This window comes from Ambystoma mexicanum, chromosome 9 (assembly GCF_040938575.1).
Source record: "Ambystoma mexicanum isolate Mex_15411 chromosome 9, UKY_AmexF1_1, whole genome shotgun sequence".
In the NCBI taxonomy this organism is placed as follows: Eukaryota; Metazoa; Chordata; class Amphibia; order Caudata; family Ambystomatidae; genus Ambystoma; species Ambystoma mexicanum.
The window spans coordinates 1,430,328,910-1,430,351,238 of record NC_090931.1 but is presented as its reverse complement, the minus strand read 5'-3'; the positions used below and the strand labels follow the sequence as shown (position 1 = coordinate 1,430,351,238).

The window sequence follows — 22,329 nt, the reverse complement described above, 5'->3', positions numbered from 1 at the left end:
AAGGTGACAGTGCTCACTGGCTGGCTTCTTGGTGTTTTGATGGAGGCGAGTGATACTAAGGTGACAGTGCTCACTGGATGGCTTCTTGGTGTTTTGATGGAGGCGAGTGATACTAAGGTGACAGTGCGCACTGGATGGCTTCTTGGTGTTTTGATGGAGGCGAGTGATACTAAGGTGACAGTGCTCACTGGCTGGCTTCTAGGTGTTTTGATGGAGGCGAGTGATACTAAGGTGACAGTGCGCACTGGATGGCTTCTTGGTGTTTTGATGGAGGCGAGTGATACTAAGGTGACAGTGCGCACTGGATGGCTTCTTGGTGTTTTGATGGAGGCGAGTGATACTAAGGTGACAGTGCTCACTGGATGGCTTCTAGGTGTTTTGATGGAGGCGAGTGATACTAAGGTGACAGTGCGCACTGGATGGCTTCTTGGTGTTTTGATGGAGGCGAGTGATACTAAGGTGACAGTGCTCACTGGATGGCTTCTAGGTGTTTTGATGGAGGCGAGTGATACTAAGGTGACAGTGCTCACTGGCTGGCTTCTAGGTGTTTTGATGGAGGCGAGTGATACTAAGTTGACAGTGCTCTCTGGATGGCTGTTAGGTGTTTTGATGGAGGCGAGTGATACTAAGGTGACAGTGCTCACTGGCTGGCTTCTAGGTGTTTTGATGGAGGCGAGTGATACTAAGGTGATAGTGCTCACTGACTGGCTTCTTGGTGTTTTGATGGAGGTGAGTGATACTAAGATTTAAATGGGGGGCCCTCTCCCACATTCCCCCATTTCCCAATGCTCCTAACCCCACCCCTAACCAGCCCCCACATGTTTTAACCCTTTACCCCACCCCTATATTTATTCTTCGTTATTTTTTTAGCTATCATTTCATTCGTTTTTTTCCGTTAAAATCACTACATACTATTTTTACTGCCTGTTGTTATTTTTTTGGCGGTATTTGCCTATTTTTAGTGAGTAAAAGTGGCTGGTACACCCCCTTATCTGTAGGGCTGCCGCCAATCAGACAAGTATGGATTGCGAGCTACCCAAAACCTATGCATTTGACCTGCATTGGAGTTTATCTGATGGTCAGAGTTCATTTATAAGCCAGCACTGTCCAATCATTTCTCAATTTCGTGAAATGGATCATGGCACAGCTAATTTTCCCTGACATCTCTAGGCTGGAGTCCTATGTTTTGCCAATACCACTGCAGGACTCTCAATCATGAGTTCCTATAAACACAATATAAGATAGACCTTCATGGCCACGTGGAACCCCACTTTCCGTGAGGATGGTTCCACCCGAAACCCCACTTTCCATGTGGATGGTTCCACCCGGAACCCCACTTTCCGTAATAGATGGTTCCACCCGGAACCTCACTTTCCGTGCGGATGGTTCCACCCGGAACCCCACTTTCCGTGCGGATGGTTCCATCCGGAACACCACTTTCCGTGATAGATGGTTCCACCCGGAACCTGACTTTCCGTGTGGATGGTTCCACCTGGAACCCCACTCTCCGTGCAGACGGTTCATTATCTGCTTTCAATGTAGTCCTAATTCCTATTATTTGCACTTCAAGCAAAGCATTAAATCCATTGGGCAAGGAGTGCTTCCCTGTGCCTTGTAGTTCAGCCAAATGACCCCCTTATTTATAAAAAAAGAAATCGGCTTTAGAACCTGAGTGCGTATCCAAGTTTAGCTCACTTCCAGCCTTGCCATGTTCAGGTACATTTCTTGAGCATGCAGGCCGATAAATATGTAGTGACGTGATAATTAATTGGCGGGCAGGCCAAACTTGCCAATAATGGCCTGCTGGCCAAGTTAAGGGCTCGAGTGAAGTGAGGGAGTTTAAAGCAGGTAGGCCATTACTGGAAGGGTCAGCCCATGGGCCGGTATGGTACACCACCCAGTTGTATATACGTGCAACATCGCAGGAAGACTATGGCCCTCATTACAAGTTTTCCGTTATCCTGGTGGTAAACCCGCCAGGATACTGGCAAACTGTATCACTGTTATTAGCACTCGGTCCAGTGGAATGTCCACCCCCTTCCAAGTGCCGGGTGACGGTATAACTCCCCATTCCATGGAGTCCGATAGGACTCCATGGGGGAGTTTGCCTGTATTAAAGGTGCTGATATTACCGGCACCTGTAATCCCAGCGATTTTTGCTGATAAGGTGACAAAATGACCCCCATCTTTTAGCTGGAGGTCATTGCGGCCACCTCACCGACCAACTTGTAGTTGGCCGGTGCAGCAACGTGCCAGTAAACATTAAAGCAGGTGCATTAATACCTCCAACCCGTAATGAGGGCCTTTGTCTCCTTGATGGCTTCTTTCAGGTAATGAGAGTTGAATGGCTACACATTGTATTCCCTTGCACTAATCCTCGGGTTTCTGTTCTGCTCCCCTCCATGAATGCTTCTTTTGCTCTGGCTTCTGCACCTGTTGCTCCTATCATGAAATCGCTGCCTAACGCTTTCGCCTCTTCACTCTATTTTATTTCTTACATGAAGTCCCTGGTGGTGTCGGCTACTTTTCATTGTTAAATTGAAAAGGAGTGTGGGAGCCCACCTACTGAGAACGAACATAGGTCAAATACCCTGTTCCATAGAATTCCTTCCACTCAGGAGGGTCTACGACCATGCTGTAGCTCACTACACCCTTCACAGAGGAGAAATAACCATTCGCATATCAGTCTTTATCCCACCCACAAGGGCAGTCCAACACCGAAATGACAGGCAAACCTCCTCTAACAAAGACTCATATGCCAAAGAGAAGGGGCTCTAAAGCAAGGGTCCGCAACTTTGGCTCACCAGATGTTTGGGGTCCAACTCCCTTCCCATCAGCAGCAGCCCACATACTCAATGACAAGGGTTTATAGGAGTTGTAACCCAAAGAAATCTGGAGAGCCAAAAGTTGTAGACTCTGCTTTAGGGCCTTATCACGAGTTGGGCGGTATCCCGGCGTTATTACTGCCGGGATACTGCCCGGGCTAATAGCGTTACGCCACCTGGTCCGGCGCTATTAGCGCTGGATCAGGGGTTGGGCGGTAATGGGTATTCCCCATTGGGTCCTTTGCTAATAGCGCCACACTAATTGCACCCAAATAGGGGTGTTAAATTGTCGCATTTACCCCCAGCCTAGAGCTGGTGTTAAATGCGGCTAGACTTGTGATTGGGCGGACCCTTAAATGTGGTGGAACTAGCGTTACCGTCGCATTTAAGGGCTACCGCCCATCTTGTGCTCAGGCCCAAAGAGCCTTGTAAAAATTCCAAAAGTGGCCATAAACCCAGTGAGAAGGACGATTTCACAGAGCACCTCAAAAAGTAGACATGGCTGTGGAATTCAGTCTGTCCTTATTGTGATATCATTTAGCTGATCATAATCCCTAAACATTATTATTGCTTTTACAGCGTATTTTTTTGGGAGTTTTTAAAAATAGTTTTATGTTTCAATCCTGTCTGTACATCTCCCTGACAAGGGTTCACATTTTTTAAATACAATAATAATATACAATAATTTTAAAAACCATAAAAGGAACCGCTGTAGGGAACCATATCATAATAGAAATCTGTGTTGTGATTGGAATCCACCATGAAGATCATGTGCAACACAAGGCACACCTCGGAGCCACATTAACAACCAAATGCCTTCACGCGCCAATGGGCTATGAAGTAGTGGGTATACCTTGAAGGGGCTAATCGCATCAAAAATCCAGCCACATGGCACTTCGTACTAGGATTCCCAGACATTTTGATGGTATGAATCCTACACTTTCACCGTGCCATATTTGGAAATCCTATTACATTCCCATTTGATGCTTGGAATCGCATTCCAATGGCAATTTCATTTTAGGAATACCAGCAATCCCCTCCCATATCCTGTCCCTCCCAACCTCTGGATGACAGACATTAAAAGTAGCAAACTAAAAGAAAGAGATTCGCTCCTGAAGAAGACTAAACAGTCGAAACGTGTCGAGAATGACATAGCATAGTGGATTTTAAACATCACAAACCTTAGGTAGCTGCCATTATTGAATTGAATTGTGATGGAGTTGCAAGTCTTAGAAAATACATGAGTGATTTTCTACACTTATAATAAATTGAGAAAACCTCTTGAACAAATATCGAAACCCTTGACTTCCTTTCGCGTATAATGCGCCTGCCACAGGAAAGGATTCTGCTCCACACGCACACGTCACTTAAATTTCCAGGTTGATCAATACTGGTTGGGCTGATGTAGAACCAATCTTAGGTCATGCTCAGCTAGCAGATCTTTAACTCACTCTACCCCAGGCCTGTTGGTCTCTCAGTGTCTCAAAATCATCAGATTTCCCCTTTAACAAGTTCTGTTTCTGAAAAGATAAATGTCGAATTCCACTCACACTCCACTTCAATGGATCCCAAGCGTGGAACCAGCCCGTGAAGGTGGGCGGCTCATAGCCCTGTTTCACCACTATGATGGGCGTGTCTGGGTTGCGGCCGCTGGGGTGGGTCTTCAGGTACTCCTGCGCCGTTACTGCTGCCTCCGCCTTCTCCTTCTCGTTAGCATCCCTCCCGATCCAGAAGAAGACCTGCAAGGATGGAAGCCAGGCACAGAATTAGTTGTGGGGCGTCGAGCAGGATACTAAATCGATTTCAATGTTCATTTCAAGACAACACAAAGCGGTTTGCTATATTAAAAATATAAGTGATATTTTGAATATGACAATAAATTCATTCAAGCGCTCACAATATAATGTTTATTTATTTATTGGTCATTTGTTAGGCGCTTATATAATTAGCAACACTGTTTCAAAGCGCCCACAGTTCAACAGGGTGGGGACAGAGGAAGGTAGACAATGAATTACAACAAAGATAAATAATTGAATTATTAGTACAACCAAATAATGAGAATAAAAAGGGAGAGCAGACAAACCTACTATGCCTTGTGAGTGTTCAGAACGTGCAAGTGCAGAGGGGAGTGGGGTGAGGGATGGGTGCTGTGGTGCTCATGGAGAAGTGCTCAGGGTAAGTGCTAAGAGGAGAAGAACGTAAGTGCAACCACCCGTGGGTAGGGTGAGCCTAAGTAAGTGCAGTAGAAAGACAGCGCTTGGGATGAGAGATGCGGGGGATCAGGCCCGAGGACACATAAGGGCCTTGCGCATCAGTCATGCTACTGTATGATTAGCAGGGAAGAGAGGAGGAGAAGGAAGAGGTAAAGAGAAAGGTCTTCATGCTTTTTCAGAACCTAAGGAGGTCATGCTCAAGACGCAGAGGGAGAGGGAGGCTATTCCACAGGAGCGAGCCCGCTGAGGAAAGTGATCAGCCACCAGCTCTCTGTTTAGCAAAGCGCTTAACATGCAGGGAGTTGGTGCCAGAGGAACAGAGGAGTCTAGAAGGGGAGTATTTGGTCAGGAAGCTTTGAAGATAGCGTGGTCCCCGGCCCCAGAAAGCCTTGTGGATGATACAGAGGGATTTGAATTTAATCTGTGCTGAGACCGGGAGCCGTTGAAGGCTTTGTAGGGCAAGAGAGATGCAGTCCCTGGGCCTGAGGCCAAGGATAAGTCTCGCTGCCCTATTCTGGGTTAGCTAGAGGGGTTGCAGGGTGGACAAAGGAAGATTAAGGAGGAGGCTATTGCAGTAGTGTAGCCTGGAGAGAACCAGAGTACGTGTAAAATTGAGTCTCTGGGGGAAGGTGAGGAAAGGTAAAGTTCCTTTGAGAATGAAAATCTGAAAGTGTGACTTTTTGACAATGGGCCTCATTATAAGTATGGCGGTAAGTCAACAACGGCACCGGTATTGCCACCGGCACCGTTGCTACCGTACCGCCATACTACGAGTTCTGCTCGTGGGTGCCCTTGCAGCCACCAGGTCTGACCTGGTGGCCGTACCGGCACCCGCGAGCAGAACATGATAGTAGCACCGGTACCATTATTAACGGTACCGGTGCTACCACCCTCCCCATTCCCATTGAGCCCTATGGGGCTCAAATGGGAATGGGGATGTACCGGGCCTGGCAACCGCGAAATGGCAATTACCGGGTCCGGCTGGGCCGGAATAGACTGGTAATTGCCCATTTACGGGTGCCGGACCCGGATGCGAGTTTGGAGGTAGCCTTGCCGGTAAAACCGACAAGGCTACCTCCAACCTCGTAATGAGGCCCAATGTCCTGACTATGAGGGATGAAGGAAAGGGAGGAGTCGAAGATGACTCAGAGAATCATAGCTACAATGGGGGGGGGCATGGAGGAAGACCAGAGTGCAGGGAAGAAGTAAGGTACAGAGGACCCAATAGGGACAATCTCTGTTATCCTGGCATTGAGGCAGAAGTCATCAGCAGTGCACCATATCTGGATGGCAGAGAGGCAGTCAGGGATGAAGGAGGGTGCAAGGGTGTCAGTGGGAGGGAAGTTTGAAGAAATGTTGTGTATCGTCAGCGTGGTACTGGAAGTTGGGGGAGTAGGAAATTAGTTGTGCCAGCAAAGAAAGGTATATGTGAAAGATTTGGGGTGAATGAAGGGAGCCCTGGGGGATGCCACAGGTCGAGGAGGAAGTAGGGGAGGAGAAAGGGCCCAGAATGGTTTTGGCGGAATGCTCAGTTAGGAAAGAGGTAAGCCAGTCCAGTGCCTGCTCCGATGTGCCAAGGGTTTCATGGAGCCTTTTTTTATGAGGATTGAATGGTTCATTGTGTCAAATGCAGAAGAGAGATCAAGAAGGATGAGGACATCAGGGGAGATGGAGTCAAGAGACGTGAGCAGTTCTTCAGGGGTGTTTAGAAGAGTAGTTTCCATGCCTCTGGAAGCTCGGAATCCAGACTGGTGGTCATGTATGCCACCAACAAGTTCAGTATGAGAGTTGAGTTGGGGGGAGGGCCAGCTTCTCGAGCAGTTTTCCCAGGAAGGGGGTGATGAAAAAAGGGGTGGTAGTTGGCTGGGCATGAAAGGTCTGCAGAGGTTTTTTTAAGGTTGAGGCGCACAAGGGAGTGCTTGAGGGGAGATGGAAAAGAACCAGTAAGTAGCAGAGGAGTGGTTGCAGAGATCAGAGGTGATATTGTCCTTGATGGTTCTGGAGGAGCATGGGCAACCTGTTTGGATGAGGCCGCCATTGAGTTGACAACTCTGGTGACTTCTTCAGGGAAGACAGGAGTGAAGGAGGGGAATTAGGAAGGAGGAAGGAGGAGGGTGTGGGGCACAAGGGGGAGGGAAAGGTTGGAAGAGTGTGTGACAAGGCTGTTCAGTATGTCCTGGGTTTTGGAAGTGAAGTGAGAAGTGAGTGCATTGCAGAGGGCCTGGGAAGGAGTAAGGGCAGCAGATGTTGTGGATGGGTTGGCAAGTTCCCTGCAGATTTTAAAGAGCTCAGCCGTGTTCTTGGATGCATTGGACACTCATGCCTGAATGTGGGCTCTTTTTTTGGCACAGATGTAGAGTCTGTAGTGTCTCTGGATCAGGCGGCAGACCAGTTTGTCAGAGGGTGAACCTGAAGTGTGCCACTTCTCTTCAGCAGCCCTGCACTTACGTTTTTGGTCTGCAAGATCAGAGTCGTAGCAGGTGTTACGCTTAGAGGCAGGTTTCAGGCACAACCTCACGACTGGGGCAAAGATGTCAAAGGTGTTGGGGATGGACAGATAGAGGTTGCTGAGGGCAGCAGCAGTGGGTATCAGGTAATAATATCCCTATATATATGGTCGCTGTATATAATGTCGCCGGGAAAAGGTTGTGGCAACATTATATAGGGCACCATATATATAGGGACAGGGGCAGCGGGGGTCTCCCCGGCTCACCATGAACAATAAAAAACGGTTTAGAGGTTGCAGGGGTGTCCCCTGCATGTTCCATGTAATAATGTCGACACAGAAAAATGCAATTTCTTGGCAATTTTTTTGCATGCCGATATTTTTGAGGGGACATTATTACATGGAACCCATCAGTGGAAGCGTCTGTGTTGGGTCGGCAAAGGGGAATGAAGGTGGAAGAGAAGGCGACAGCTGACACTCGTTTCATCGAACGGATGTTCGTGAACAAGGTTGGCAGAGCTTTGAGTTGTCACAGGGTCATATGGACCCAAGTGGGAGGTGAGGAGAGAGTGGTCAGACCAGGAGAGAGGGGTGACCCGGGGAGTAGACAGAGTGAATTTGGAGTGGATGATGGCGTCTAGCGTGTGTTCAGCACAGTGGGTAAGGCCAGAGGGAAGAATGGGGAGGGATAGGGAGGAGCAGAGGTCAGTGAAGAGGGTGGTTGCTGTGCAAGGGGTGTCTAGGTGGATGTTGAAGTCACCTAGTAGTAGCAGGTTGGAGGCGGTAGAGAGTAGGGAGGAACAGAAGTCTGCCCACTGAGAGAGGAAGAGAGAAGAAGAGACAGGGGGCCGATAGATGGTAACACTGGTCAAGGTGGAGGAAGGCGGGTTGACCAATTTGCATACTAGGCTCTCAAAAGACGAATAGTGCTGAGTGGGTAGGAGTGCTTTGCCCGTGATCAAAAGGCTGCCTTGAAATCCTTCTGAGTTCTGATGGCTTTCCTCTGCATGCGCTATACGGGTCAAAGCAGCTTCGAAGACATTCAGAACAGCTTCTCATCACCCTGACAGCACACGTCTTAATCTCTGCTCATTGCAGCATGTCAGGTGCCACATATGGAAGTATTGGTGGCATGGGGCTCAACCCCATACACTCAGGAGATGCCTATGACTGTGGGAGACAAGTGCCCATCAGCGGTGCATCCTCACCTCAAGGCTGGTGTAACTAGCAAAGGGAAACTCCTTGGGGGAGGATGGTCATGGCCAACTATTATAATTAAAACGTGGGGCAGGGATTGGCCAATCAGGAAACATGCTCACGACACGTCTTATCACATTGTTTTGAACACGTTGCATTGCCGGAATATTGTATCATATTGTCTGTTGTGAACTAGCGTGGCCATCCAGTGGCTTTACGTGGTTATTGAGAAGCTTATGGGAATCTTTACGTGGACAGTAACATTAGCCCTTGATAAAGAAATGGGTATAGGTTGAAACATGTGTTGGCTGCAGAACTTTTTAGATTGTGGTGTTTATGTATGCTTCACAAAATGACATGTAACCAACATACATTCATTTTAGAATTATTTGAGCTGTCTATAGCCATGTGGCTAGCATCTGATCCTGTTGTGTTGATCGCATGATGGTTGGGACATCAATTCCAATGATTCATTTTTTGTGACATTGGTCAGGGCCACAACTTTTCCCAGACCACTGCTGCTGAGAGTTGCATAAATCTGTTTGCAATTATTTGGCTGGCCGAGCCGCCTGAACCTTTAGGAAGCCCAGTTCATACATGTGTCTGTCATACATGAGTATGTATCTTCTCAGTCGCTGCCTTGCACAAGAAGGGTTGAGCTGTGATTTGATAGAGGTTTAGTGCCTGGCCTTAAAGCAAATAAAAGTGGGCTGAAGTGGATGTGGAAGGTGGCATGGACTTGTGTGTCTGGCTCTCTGTACTAGCATGGGTGAGGATGCTAGAGTACCAGGACATTAAGTGTAGGTCTAAGTGGCCCTGGGGGAGGATGAATGTCATCATTCAGTAATGGGAGGGGCTGCACACTAAAGAGCCCAGTATGTGAAGATAATATCTATTTCTTATATAGCGCTACACGCCTATGGGTCTCAGAGCACTGAAATAACAGATTACATCATTATCCCACAGAGTGGTACTCAATTTATCAACCTCAGAAGGATGAAAGGCTGAGTTGACCTTGCCAGGAATTGAACCTGCCACAGCAGGCTGAGCACAGATATTGGGGGCGAGTGCTCTACTCGCTGTGCTATCTGACCAGCTTAACTCCTTGCGAGTGGAAGGGGTGTTAGCCAATGTTTCTTACCGCAAACCTGTCCCTTTTCCTCATCACAGTGCAGGAAAGAGGAAACGGTGGTAGACCTTTACACTGAAGAAATATTTTGGCTCCTCCTTTGCTCACAGGCTACACAGCACCTGGACAATCACCCATAATCCTCTTTGCCTGTTTCCTCTGATGGGGGCGTCATGCTGGAGGCTGGCTCCTGCTTTGTAGCTGGATAGGTTCCCTTCGTTTGCTTCCCCGATTTATTGACATGCTGTGGAGACGTGTGCGATTGAAGTACTTTCAGAGGCACACGGCTGTGTCTGAAGATTGCCCAGAATGCACCTGGGCAATCTTCCAGGATTGGTCACCTTGTATAGGCTGGTATATATGGTAAAAATAGAAGCAATACAGCAGGCCATCGACACATCCTGCAGGACCACTAACAACAGCCTCCCAGAAATCAGCTCCCCAACAGCCAACACAACACATTCAAACCTATAAGCAGGGAAACCTCGACAAACAATTAAAAGATACCAACATTGATGTATCTTCCAGCGACAAATGCACACCGGATATGAACAAAAAGCTACTCTCCCACAAAACATCAGCCCTCTACATCCGACTACTAATGAACCTATCACTAAACACTGCAATAGTACCAAAGTCATTTGAATCAGGGTGCATCAAACATCTCCTAAAAACTGAGATGGGAAATACAGCTGACCCCACTAACTGCAAACCTGTATCAGGTTTACCATACCTAGCAGAAATCCTAGAGAACCACATCTACAAAGAACTACTCAATCACCTAGAAAGCAACTGAATACTTGACCAACGCCAGGTTGCTTGCAGACCCATGAGAGGAACAGAATTAGCACTCCTCTCCATATGGGACGACCCAAAAATGAACACGGACAACAATGCCCAATTGGCCCTCGTACTACTGGACATATTGGGTGCCTTCGATAAGATCAGGCACACAATCCTAATCAAGAGACTGGAGGAATCCGGTATTCTAAGCCCTGCGCTACAATGGCTGAAATCTTTCCTCACTGACCAAACAGAAAGAACCCACATTCTACTATTCACATTTAATACAAAAAATTGTATGCAGTGTACCACAAGGATCAAGCCTCTCCCCACTCCTCTTCAACAGCTATATGACCCCCCTAATGAAACTCATTCAAACCCATTAGACTGACAGCCTGCAGCTGCTCAGACAACATACAACTCATCTTCAAGATCACTAACAACAATGACCCGGACAACGCCCTCAATAAATGCCTCACCGACATAAACACCTGAATGGCAAACAACAGAAGTATTAATTGCCCCACAAGAAAACAGTCCAACATAGACATCCCTCACATAGCCCCCGACCATGGGAACCCAACCAGAGACATCAACAGTGATAACAAAATATTGCATCCTCATGGACAACGGCCTCACCTTGGAACCACAAGTCAACACGATGGCTAGCAAATGCTTCTACCTCCTCCGATTAATAAGATGGATCCTCCCTTACTTCATCTTTGCACACAGAACTCTCGCAATCACCTCCTTGTTATTATCAAGGATAGACTATGCAAATAGTCCGTACCTGGGAATGCCTGAACAGCTCACCAAAAGACTAAAGCGCATCCAAACTACTCCAGCAAGACTACTCCTGAGATTAAATAGAAGCGACCACATCACACTGGCTCTAAGAGGTCTGCACTGGCTGCCAATAAAGAAATGCATCAACTTCAAAGTCCTCTGCATTGCCAATAAATCCCTCCACGGACAAGGAGCTGAATTCATCCAAAAACAAATCACCCAATACCAGCCGAGGAGAGACTTAAGATCCAGCAGTGATTTTCAAATAGAAACAAGGCACAACCAGAAAAGAAAATTCACAGGAACTGCCTTTTTACGATCTGATAACCAAACTATAGAACTCGAGCCCTAAGGAAATAAGAACGACGGAAGACATTGTACCTTCAGGAAAAGTCTAAAAACCTGGCTTTGGAACTCACAGGGATAAACACTGATCAACAATTTAACAACCACTACATGAAGGGACCACCCAACCCACACAATCAGTGCAGCTACCAACCATAAACCGTAACCAAGGAAAACAAGGGATACATTTAGAATGGAAACCAATAACATAACTACAAATAACCAGAGATCACCCAAAATCCACTAACTACTTATTCTCTATCACACAAACCACACTCCTCACCTACAACACACGCCCAGAAGGCTAGTGAATGAACTCCCCAAAACACACAAACCGCACATCACTCTAACCACGCTACAAACCCACCACCTCAGACAACAAACATATCTAACACCGGCCGCCACCCTTCCGGACAGAACAAGCCTGGTGCACAAAACAAAACACATCCAGAAAGCTCACAGGCATAGATGCTAGTTGCTCCTGGTTCTACACGCAACAACATCCCTCTCCCCCTCACTAATCAACTCTACGCACTTTTCCTTGCAGAGCCACGTGAGTGCCTGGAGACCATGAAAACGGCAGCAGTGCACGGTATAAATCAACTTAACATAACATATATGGGAGACCCATCACTCCATGGAGTGTTTCTGATGCATATTGGGCTTGGGGCATCCTCCCTTTGTGCTGTATGTGAATTGTTCTCAGTCTTGGGTCCTTCTTCTATGTCTGTAGTGGTGAGGTATGTCTGCCTATCCTTCACCCGGTTGCTTTGAGATTCTTTCCTCTGGGTATATTGGAAATAAGGGGTACGTGTGGGTTTGGGGGAAGAGGTAGGTGAAGCTCAGAGGGCGCTGTGGACTAGATACCTTTTTTTTCTGACTCATAAATGTTTTGTTTAAAGTCCTATGTTTGCGTTCTTGGTGTGCTGTGACCTTGTTGGACAGTTTCTCCCTCTCCACGCCTACTTTTGGAGTACCACTTTTTCGGAGTTGGGGTAGCTACTTCTTTAAACCCCTATAGCTTCTGCGTCCCTTCGCCCTCTTTCTCAAATTCTTTGGCGCTCCTTATGAATGCTGCAGTCTTTCAGATTGCATTTTCTTTATGCCTGTGACCTTGCTATGCTGGGTCATTCCCCTGCTCCAGGCCCTTTCCTGCCAGTGTCGGTCCAACCTCTAAACACACAATTCCAACAGTAAAAAAAGACAACTTAAAAAACATGAAACGCGTGTCGCTAAGGTTCATCCCTGTTACAGTTGCGATAGCGATCAATTCCACCCACCCTAAGCTCCGCCTCCACGAGCCACCCACCTGCGTTTCTTCCTCAACCGTGCCCTTTGCCATAAGCCACCACTGGCCTGCTTAAATGAGAATCTCTATGCTTGACTGTCTTGATGGGTGCCATAGACAGTTTGAAGCTTACAGGAAACGTATTAGCTGGGATCTTTCTGGGCAGGGTCATGGGTTCCATTTTAAGAACACTCTTGAGGTGCATGTGAGTTCACGAATGTAAAACCTTTGGTGTGGTATAGTAGACATGCATTTATGAGTTGGTGCCTTGTTGACCCTTGGGCTTAAGTCCACACTATTTGGAAGGTGAAGACACCCTGCCTCATCACGAGTTTGGCGGTAACCCTTAAATGCGGCAGTAACGCTAATACCGCTGCATTTAAGGGTCCGCCAAATCACGAGTTTGTGATCACGAGATTTACCCCCAGCTCTGAGATGGGGGCAAATTTGCAGCGATTTTGGTGATTTTTGGCACTATTACCGCCACGCTAATACTGCTGGCAGAAATAGTGCCGACAATTCCCCATTGGGCCCAATGGGGAATGGGGAATTACCATTCCGCCAAACCCGTGATCCAGCACTAATAGCGCCGGGGGTTTTGCAATAACGCTAATAGCCTCGGCGGTAATACCGCCGGGCATACTGCCCAACTCGTGATGAGGTCTGGGTTTGATTGACATAAGATAGCCCTGTTATCTAAGGGCAATGAGATTGGGTGCTGCACTGCATGCAGCCCATGCTGTTGGGGCTAGGGGAGTGGGGGTGAGGAGGGGGTGTAGGTAGAACAGCAACACAACTCAGTGCACTCAGTGAAGTGAGTGGGAGTCTAGGTGAGGCCCTTTTGGGAATCGACTTCAGAGAGTGCATGGACAAGTGAGCATTGGGTCGCTACGTCGTAGCGCTAGGACTAGACGGCGCGCGCGGAACAAAGGTCTGCTTTCTAGTTACCTGGTCCCAGGTATCTAGCAGGAAGACGTCATCCTCGTCCAGGTCATCCTGGTTAAATTCTGCGATTTCCATGGCAACAAATGTCCCAGTCTGGTTGGAGCATTCGAACAGGCGTGGCAAGATTTCCACAGATTCCTTCTGTAAACTGTAGGGGACAAGAGAGACAATCCCTCTGAAACACCTCGTAGAATTTAGGGGCGTGCCCCTGCAGTCCTCAAACAAAAACAACAGCTTGGCCACAAACAGATTAGTAGATAAATGCAAATCAACTTCAATCGTTTCAATTGTAGTTATCTAACCATGTTTATTAGTGAATACATTATCGGAGCTTCCTTGTTTGTGAATATGCTGGCAGCGTTAATATGTGTTTCGACATGTGTAAGCTTCCTCGGGACTCAAAGGAATGCCGTTTTTTGTTTTAACTATTAGGTGGAGCTAAATCCCACCTATAAGCCGAAACTATTGCATTAGAGTACAGCTAGGGAGAAATGGTATGTGAGGAGGGACACAGTTCGTGCTTACCCACCCATTTACTGCCAATAGCCATGCTAAATCTTATAGCCCTGGCCCAGAACACATCCTCCTGGGATCTCTTTGAGCTAACTTTATCAAGACTTACCATCAAACTTTGTACTGGCAGTGCCTGCCAGTGTTTTTTTTAAAGCAGTCTTCTGACAGTTAAGGAATACGTTGGAGCTGTAAACCTGCTGCAGGTGTAATAAAAATGTCTTAAACAGGTCTGCCTTCAGCCACTCAATGTATAATCACTGTATGCCCTTCAACAAGGAATGTTATAAACAAGGAACACAGAAAAAGGTAAGCTCCTTTCCTGGCTCTGAGCTCTCCTCCTTTGTTCAGGTTATCAAAGAGGCTAAAGACTGCAAGGAGAGGGATGAAAGAAGCAAAGTGTGTTTATCACTCACAACGGGAGCCAATAGGGTGGCCAACTCTTTGATAGTCTTTCACAACGTCATTCACATTTGACCCGCCCCTTTTTTAATTTCATTTTTTTGAATGGCTCTTAATTCCTGTCTTAATTGCAAATGCAATGGTTTGTCCTTGGGAGGTGATGGTCACGTACCGACCGCAGGAACAAAGCATTAGCATTTCAATTAAGCCAGGTGTCAGAGCGCTACAGCTCGACCTGTAGGCTCAAAAGGAGCCCGAGCTGCAGAGCTGCCCAGAGAAAGAAAGCAGCAGGCAGAAGCAGGCGGCAGCGCCGTGCTGTGTAAATGGCCCCTTCAGTTTGCAGAGTGGCTGTGCTGGAGGCAGGTTGTCCCGACGCAAGTCAGGACAACCTGCGTCCCGCACAGCCACTCTGCAAACTGCGGGACACAGTCCCTAATTGCAGGACAATCCCGCGAAATCCGGGACAGTTGGCCACCCTAGGAGCCAACAGTATTAACGAAAACTGCGTCACAAATGTTTGTGATTTTCAAATGTATTTTCAATTAATCATCCTGACACATTGAAAATAAATGTTGACAATCACAAATATTTGTGACGCAGTTTTCATTAATACTGTTGGCTCCGGTTGGGAGTGATAAACACACTTTGCTTCTCTGTTATAAACAAGCATTGGCAAAGCCAGCAGTTTTGTCTTGTGTATAAGTATCAGGCATTTACCAGGCACTGCTATTATATACCCAGGTACTTGCACCAATTTGAAGCTGCTACCATCAATGGGTAGTTAATACCACTACGGCTGTGCCGGGCAAGGGCCTTTCCAAAGCCCACACAAACTGTTGACAATGTCAATGCTTGTTACAATTAGAGGCAAACCCAAGGATTTAGCCATTCGACCTGAATGTGTAACTTTGCCTGGACACATCTGGGCAGATGCAAACCTTTACTTGGAAGCAAGGGGTCTAAGCCTTCCAGGAGCCCTCATAAAAGGGAAATTTGAATGTTTGTCACGTGTTCATTGTTTGTATTATGTTTTATAATTAAGACTGCAAGATAGAAATAGGTTTTGAGATTCTTAATAATAATGGCTGCAAGATATAGTTTTTGTGCCTGGTCGTCATATTTCTCGTGCCCACCATAGGGGAGCATTGCAGCACTGTGTGCCAACCAGAGAGCCGGGCTAATTTCATGGCCATTGCACTTCCCACAACGGAGGAGTGTATAACGGAGGTGTGTATAACGGAGGTGTGTATAACGGAGGAGTGTATAACGGAGGAGTGCATAACGGAGGAGTGTATAACTGAGGTGTGTATAACAGAGGAGTGTATAACGGAGGTGTGTATAACGGAGGAGTGTATAACGGAGGTGTGTATAACGGAGGTGTGTATAACGGAGGAGTGTATAACGGAGGTGTGTATAACGGAGGAGTGTATAACGGAGGTGTGTATAACGGAGGTGTGTATAACAGAGGTGTGTATAACAGAGGAGTGTATAATGGAGGTGTGTATAACGGAGGAGTGTATAACGGAGGAGTGTATAACGGAGGTGTGTATAACGGAGGTGTGTATAACGGAGGAGTGTATAACAGAGGAGTGTATAACAGAGGAGTGTATAACGGAGGTGTGTATGCCTGGCCAGTCAGATTGAACCATTTATCTGGACAAACAAATAGACGGTATATTAAACAACCCAATCTATCCGAGAGCTGTAGATAGCGGTGAGGAACAGAGAGGCTACCGACGTGCTGAGGTAGGCTCCTGTTTCACAGTATATAGTGCAGCGCCTGGCACTGGCCTGTGGTTGTGCAGTGGGACCTAAACATGCTTGGAGGTTTTCGGCTTTAAGTCCCGAAAAATTGCCCCCGATCCGGTGCTCTACTGAGCTCCCCCAGCTAGCCCTGGAGGCACCAACTGCCTCAGGTAACCCTTCCGGTAAACAGAGCCACACGGAGAAAGGGATGCGTGGGTCGATGCTTCAGATGAACAAAAAAAGATAGGTGAGTGCACCAAAAGGTCTGCTAGCAGTACATCTGCCTCTCCTTTTGTTTCTTAGTCAGAGGCACCGTACATTCCCTATTGGCATGGTGGCAATCCCTACATGCCCTATTGGCATGGCGGGGAATGCCCACATTCCCTATTGGCATGGTGGCAATCCCTACATGCCCTATTGGCATGGTGGAAATCCCCACATGCCCTATTGGCATGGCAGGGAATTCCCACATTCCCTATTGGCATGGCAGGGAATCCCCACATTCCCTATTGGCATGGCAGGGAATTCCCACATTCCCTATTGGCATGGCGGGAATCCCCACATTCCCTATTGGCATGGTGGAAATCCCCACATGCCCTATTGGCATGGCAGGGAATTCCCACATTCCCTATTGGCATGGTGGAAATCCCCACATGCCCTATTGGCATGGCAGGGAATTCCCACATTCCCTATTGGCATGGCAGGGAATCCCCACATTCGCTATTGGCATGGTGGAAATCCCCACATGCCCTATTGGCATGGCAGGGAATCCCCACATTCCCTATTGGCATGGTTGGAAATCCCAACATGCCCTATTGGCATGGCAGGGAATTCCCACATTCCCTATTGGCATGGTGGTAAATCCCTACATCCCCTATTGGCATGGTGGGACATCCCTGCATTCCCTATTGGTATGGTGGGGAATCCCTACAGTCCCTATTGGCATGGCGGGGAATGCCCACATTCCCTATTGGCATGGTGGAAATCCCCACATGCCCTATTGGCATGGCAGGGAATTCCCACATTCCCTATTGGCATGGCAGGGAATCCCCACATTCCCTATTGGCATGGTGGAAATCCCCACATGCCCTATTGGCATGGCAGGGAATCCCCACATTCCCTATTGGCATGGTTGGAAATCCCTACATCCCCTATTGGCATGGCGGGGAATCCCCACATTCTCTATTGGCATGGTGGAAATCCCCACATGCCCTATTGGCATGGTGGAAATCCCCACATGCCCTATTGGCATGGCAGGGAATGCCCACATTCTCTATTGGCATGGCAGGGAATTCCCACATTCCCTATTGGCATGGCGGGGAATCCCCACATTCCCTATTGGCATGGTGGGGAATCCCCACATTCCCTATTGGCATGGCGGGGAATGCCCACATTCTCTATTGGCATGGCACGGAATTCCCACATTCCCTATTGGCATGGCGGGAATCCCCACATTCCCTATTGGCATGGCGGGAATCCCCACATTCCCTATTGGCATGGTTGGAAATCCTTACATCCCCTATTGGCATGGTGGGACATCCCTGCATTCCCTATTGGTATGGTGGGGAATCCCTACATTCCCTATTGGCATGGCTGGGAATCCCCACATTCCCTATTGGCATGGTGGTAAATCCCTACATCCCCTATTGGCATGGTGGGACATCCCTGCATTCCCTATTGGTATGGTGGGGAATCCCTACAGTCCCTATTGGCATGGCGGGGAATACCCACATTTCCTATTGGCACGGCGGGGAATCCCCACATTCCCTATTGGCATGGCGGGGAATCCCCACATTCCCTATTGGCATGGTGGGGAATTCCCACATTCCCTATTGGCATGGTGGGACATCCCTGCATTCCCTATTGGCATGGCGGGGAATCCCCACAGTCCCTATTGGCATGGTGGGAAATCCCCACATTCCCTATTGGCATGGTGGGACATCCCTGCATTCCCTATTGGCATGGCGGGGAATCCCCACAGTCCCTATTGGCATGGTGGGAAATCCCCACATTCCCTATTGGCATGGCGGGAAATCCCCACATGCCCTATTGGCATGGTGGGGAATCCCCACATTCCCTATTGGCATGGTGGGACATCCCTGCATTCCCTATTAGCATGGCGGGGAATCCCCACAGTCCCTATTGGCATGGTGGGAAATCCCCACATTCCCTATTGGCATGGTGGGAAATCCCCACATTCCCTATTGGCATGGTGGGAAATCCCCACATTCCCTATTGGCATGGTGGGAAATCCCCACAGTCGCTATTGGCATGGTGGGAAATCCCCACAGTCGCTATTGGCATGGTGGGACATCCCTGCATTCCCTATTGGCATGGCGGGGAATCCCCACAGTCCCTATTGGCATGGTGGGAAATCCCCACATTCCCTATTGGCATGGTGGGAAATCCCCACATTCCCTATTGGCATGGTGGGAAATCCCCACAGTCGCTATTGGCATGGTGGGAAATCCCCACAGTCACTATTGGCATGGTGGGACATCCCTGCATTCCCTATTGGCATGGCGGGGAATCCCCACATTCCCTATTGGCATGGTGGGGAATCCCCACATGCCCTATTGGCATGGTGGGACATCCCTGCATTCCCTATTGGCATGGTGGGGAATCCCTACATTCCCTATTGGCATGGCAGGGAATCCCCACATTCCCTATTGGCATGGCAGGGAATCCCCACATTCCCTATTGGCATGGCAGGGAATCCCCACATTCCCTATTGGCATGGCGGGGAATCCCCACATTCCCTATTGGCATGGTGGGGAATTCCCACATTCCCTATTGGCATGGTGTGACATCCCTGCATTCCCTATTGGCATGGCGGGGAATCCCCACAGTCCCTATTGGCATGGTGGGGAATCCCCACAGTTCCTATTGGCATGGCAGGGAATTCCCTGCATTCCCTATTGGCATGGCGGGGAATCCCCACAGTCCCTATTGGCATGGCGGGGAATCCCCACATGCCCTATTGGCATGGTGGGACATCCCTGCATTCCCTACTAGCATGGTGGGAAATCCCCACAGTCGCTATTGGAGAGGGCTAATTTGTCCTCACATGAGACCAGAGGGAAGCTGCCTTGATCTGAAGAAGTCAATGGCGGAACCTGAATGGCATTTTTCTGTCTTTTTGGACATTTACCTGTTGGCCCCCCTCTTCAAGGAGGCATCAGAGAGCCGCCCTACCGGCATTATGGGCAATGGAAATAGGTGGCCTTTCAGCGACTCCCGGACACCCCCCCCCCCCCATTGGGTAATCATTAAGCACACACACGAAACTACCCCATGTGCGAATGCTGCCTTACCGCTTGTTGCTGGCATACTGGCATTTCCCTCCCAGGGACACCCAGAAATCCGTGGGCTCCTGCCCCTCCGCCACCACCGTCTTCTCGCTTTTGGAGATGAAGTCTGCCACACTCTTGGCCATCTCTCGCTCGTCGCCGCTGCAGCCCTGCGGGAACACACAAGTCAGAGGGCACAAGTTAGCAGGCCTGGCGGCAGCAGCATGACCAGGGATAGCACCCACTGGTCCACATTCCAGAAACGTAAGCACACACCCACAGAAGGGCCAAGCTCCCACCCACCAACCCCCCAAGGGAATCCGCTGACTGCAACCCTCTAGTGGAACTTTGGTTGGCTGCAGCACCTGTGTGGACATTTACAGGGTACGACGTCCTTTCATCGCGGGATGTTTTTTCACTGTTTTTTTACTGCAAATGTTTTAACAAAAAAAACATCGAATTTTTTCAGGGGGGATTAGAAAATTATATATATGGGGTGTGGGTGTTCGGGAATACATGAAAAATTTAAGGGAATGGGGGGTTTTGGGGGAGAGCCCCATCACAAATTATGTAAAAAAATGTGATGGGTTTTTTCGTTAAAAAATTTGTGGTAAAAAACCCTGAGAAAAAACATCCCGCGATGAAATGACATGGAACCCATTTACAGATGTTAATGCCACTGCAGTGGACCCAATCACATTAGCTTCAGGCCCCACTTGTTAGACAATCCTGGCTCGGCCTCTGGTCATCAGCACTCTGGGAGGGGTGAGTAGCCAATCAGTTTGCTCTGACCGCAAGCAATAGTACAAGCCTCACTTCCGAACAAACAGTTGGATGCATGCTGCCTCGCCCTACTCTCTTGCAGCCCCCCACTTCCTTTATTTTATTAAAAACCCTCACCTTGCATCAGCTGCCTACTCCCGGAATGAGCTATTTCGGGACTGTCAAGGAAACTGAACCGGTCCTCTTCCTTGAGCACTTATCTGCCATATTTTTTGGGGGTGGGGGTGGGCGCATGGTATTTTTTCCCTAAAGGAACCCGGCGATGTCGATAATGACCTTTGTAGCTGCCCTACTGACTGCTAAAGGCTCACAGCTCTCAGTCAAGGCCCTTGCTTTGCTTGGGCCATTACCTCAAGCTAGTGGGCCATTAGTGGCCATTATAGCCCACTTCTGAGGTCTTTATCACAGAATTAGTAGTTTGAAATGCTGGTATTAAATGCAGTGATGAGGTGTACTAATTAAGCATTATTGCCTGCTGCTGTGGGTACTAAGGGCAGTTATATGCTCGAAAGCCTGACTTACGGGTCTGAGCGAAGTAGGGGCACATAACGAGTACTCAGGACTGCCGGTTGTGCCCATCAGAAATATGTAATAAAGATACTAGCACTCATCTGCACTAATGTGTACTATGTTGAGCTCCCATTTGGTAGTGAAAAAAAAAAGAACAAGACATGTTCAGAAATGGCCACCGAGCAACTGACGCGTGGCAGCCTTGCAACAGAAGTCCCTTCTCGCTTTCTAGCAAGCCAGGGATGAGCCATGGATGAGCCAGGGGAAAGCTTGGACAACAGCTGGGGAAACATCTGGGGGGGGCGGGTGATGGGGAGGCAGCCTGAGGTATGCAGTGAAAGTGGGGGAACATTTGGGGAGGGGAGAGGAGGGGAGAGGAGGGTCTGACTGGAAAGCAGCAGAGCAGTCACAGAATTCCCGTGACCAAGAGGAATATTGCAGTACTCTACCATACATGGCTGGAAGGCCTTGATTGTGATTAGCCCATAGGAATTCTGAATTCCATTCCTGCTTCTAATGGCTGGTGTAAGTCTTATGTTCTGATATTCCATAGTTTTTCCTTTGTGCCCACCCCGTTTATAACAGAGGGTGGCATTTTCGAATAGCACTGTAGCTCCTCTGCCTTGGGCTATATCAGTCAGTATATGAGTGTTGCTGAATTTCTCAGAAGAGTTGTTAGGTCCCTCCTAGTGGTATTTTGGGGTCGTCCATCTTTGAGGGGCTCTTAGGATAGTTTTGAGTTTTTTTCTAGTGGTGCCTTATACTCCTTTGTCTCTGGGTAGTGCATAGTTTCATGAAGGGAGATTAGTTTCAGGCTGTTTCTGGTGTGTTTAGTTGTGCCTCCTCATTGAGCTGTGCTAGGTTTCTTAGAACATGAGCGTTTGAAGTTCATGCTGGTGGTTTTCCAATGGATTCTTGGCTCCCACGGATCCCTCATCTATGATAATCCTATCCCAACACTGCTGATCTCTGGAAACTTTTCTGCCGACAGGGGGCACAGTGCGGCTCTGCGTCAACTCTGTCCGACACCTCTACGTGCACTGCGCTGGACTTGACATCGGGGCCAGTATATATCGAGGCGCCGCACCCCGTGACCACAGTTCCTTTTTCCATGCACTCTGATTGCTGATC

General features: G+C 48.4%; 1 protein-coding gene across 3 annotated transcripts in view; it reads right to left on the bottom strand.

Moving 5' to 3' along the window:
• The window catches only part of VIL1 (villin 1), a 426,415-nt gene that overhangs the window by 69,582 nt on the left and 334,504 nt on the right, over window positions 1–22,329 (bottom strand). For all 3 annotated transcript variants that reach the window (XM_069616842.1, XM_069616840.1, XM_069616841.1), the window contains exons 15-17: window positions 19,930–20,075; window positions 13,961–14,105; window positions 4,376–4,564 (exon numbers count right to left, since the gene is read on the bottom strand). In XM_069616842.1, the coding sequence (XP_069472943.1) occupies window positions 4,376–4,564; window positions 13,961–14,105; window positions 19,930–20,075 (480 nt within the window). The remainder of the gene's footprint in view (window positions 1–4,375; window positions 4,565–13,960; window positions 14,106–19,929; window positions 20,076–22,329) is intronic.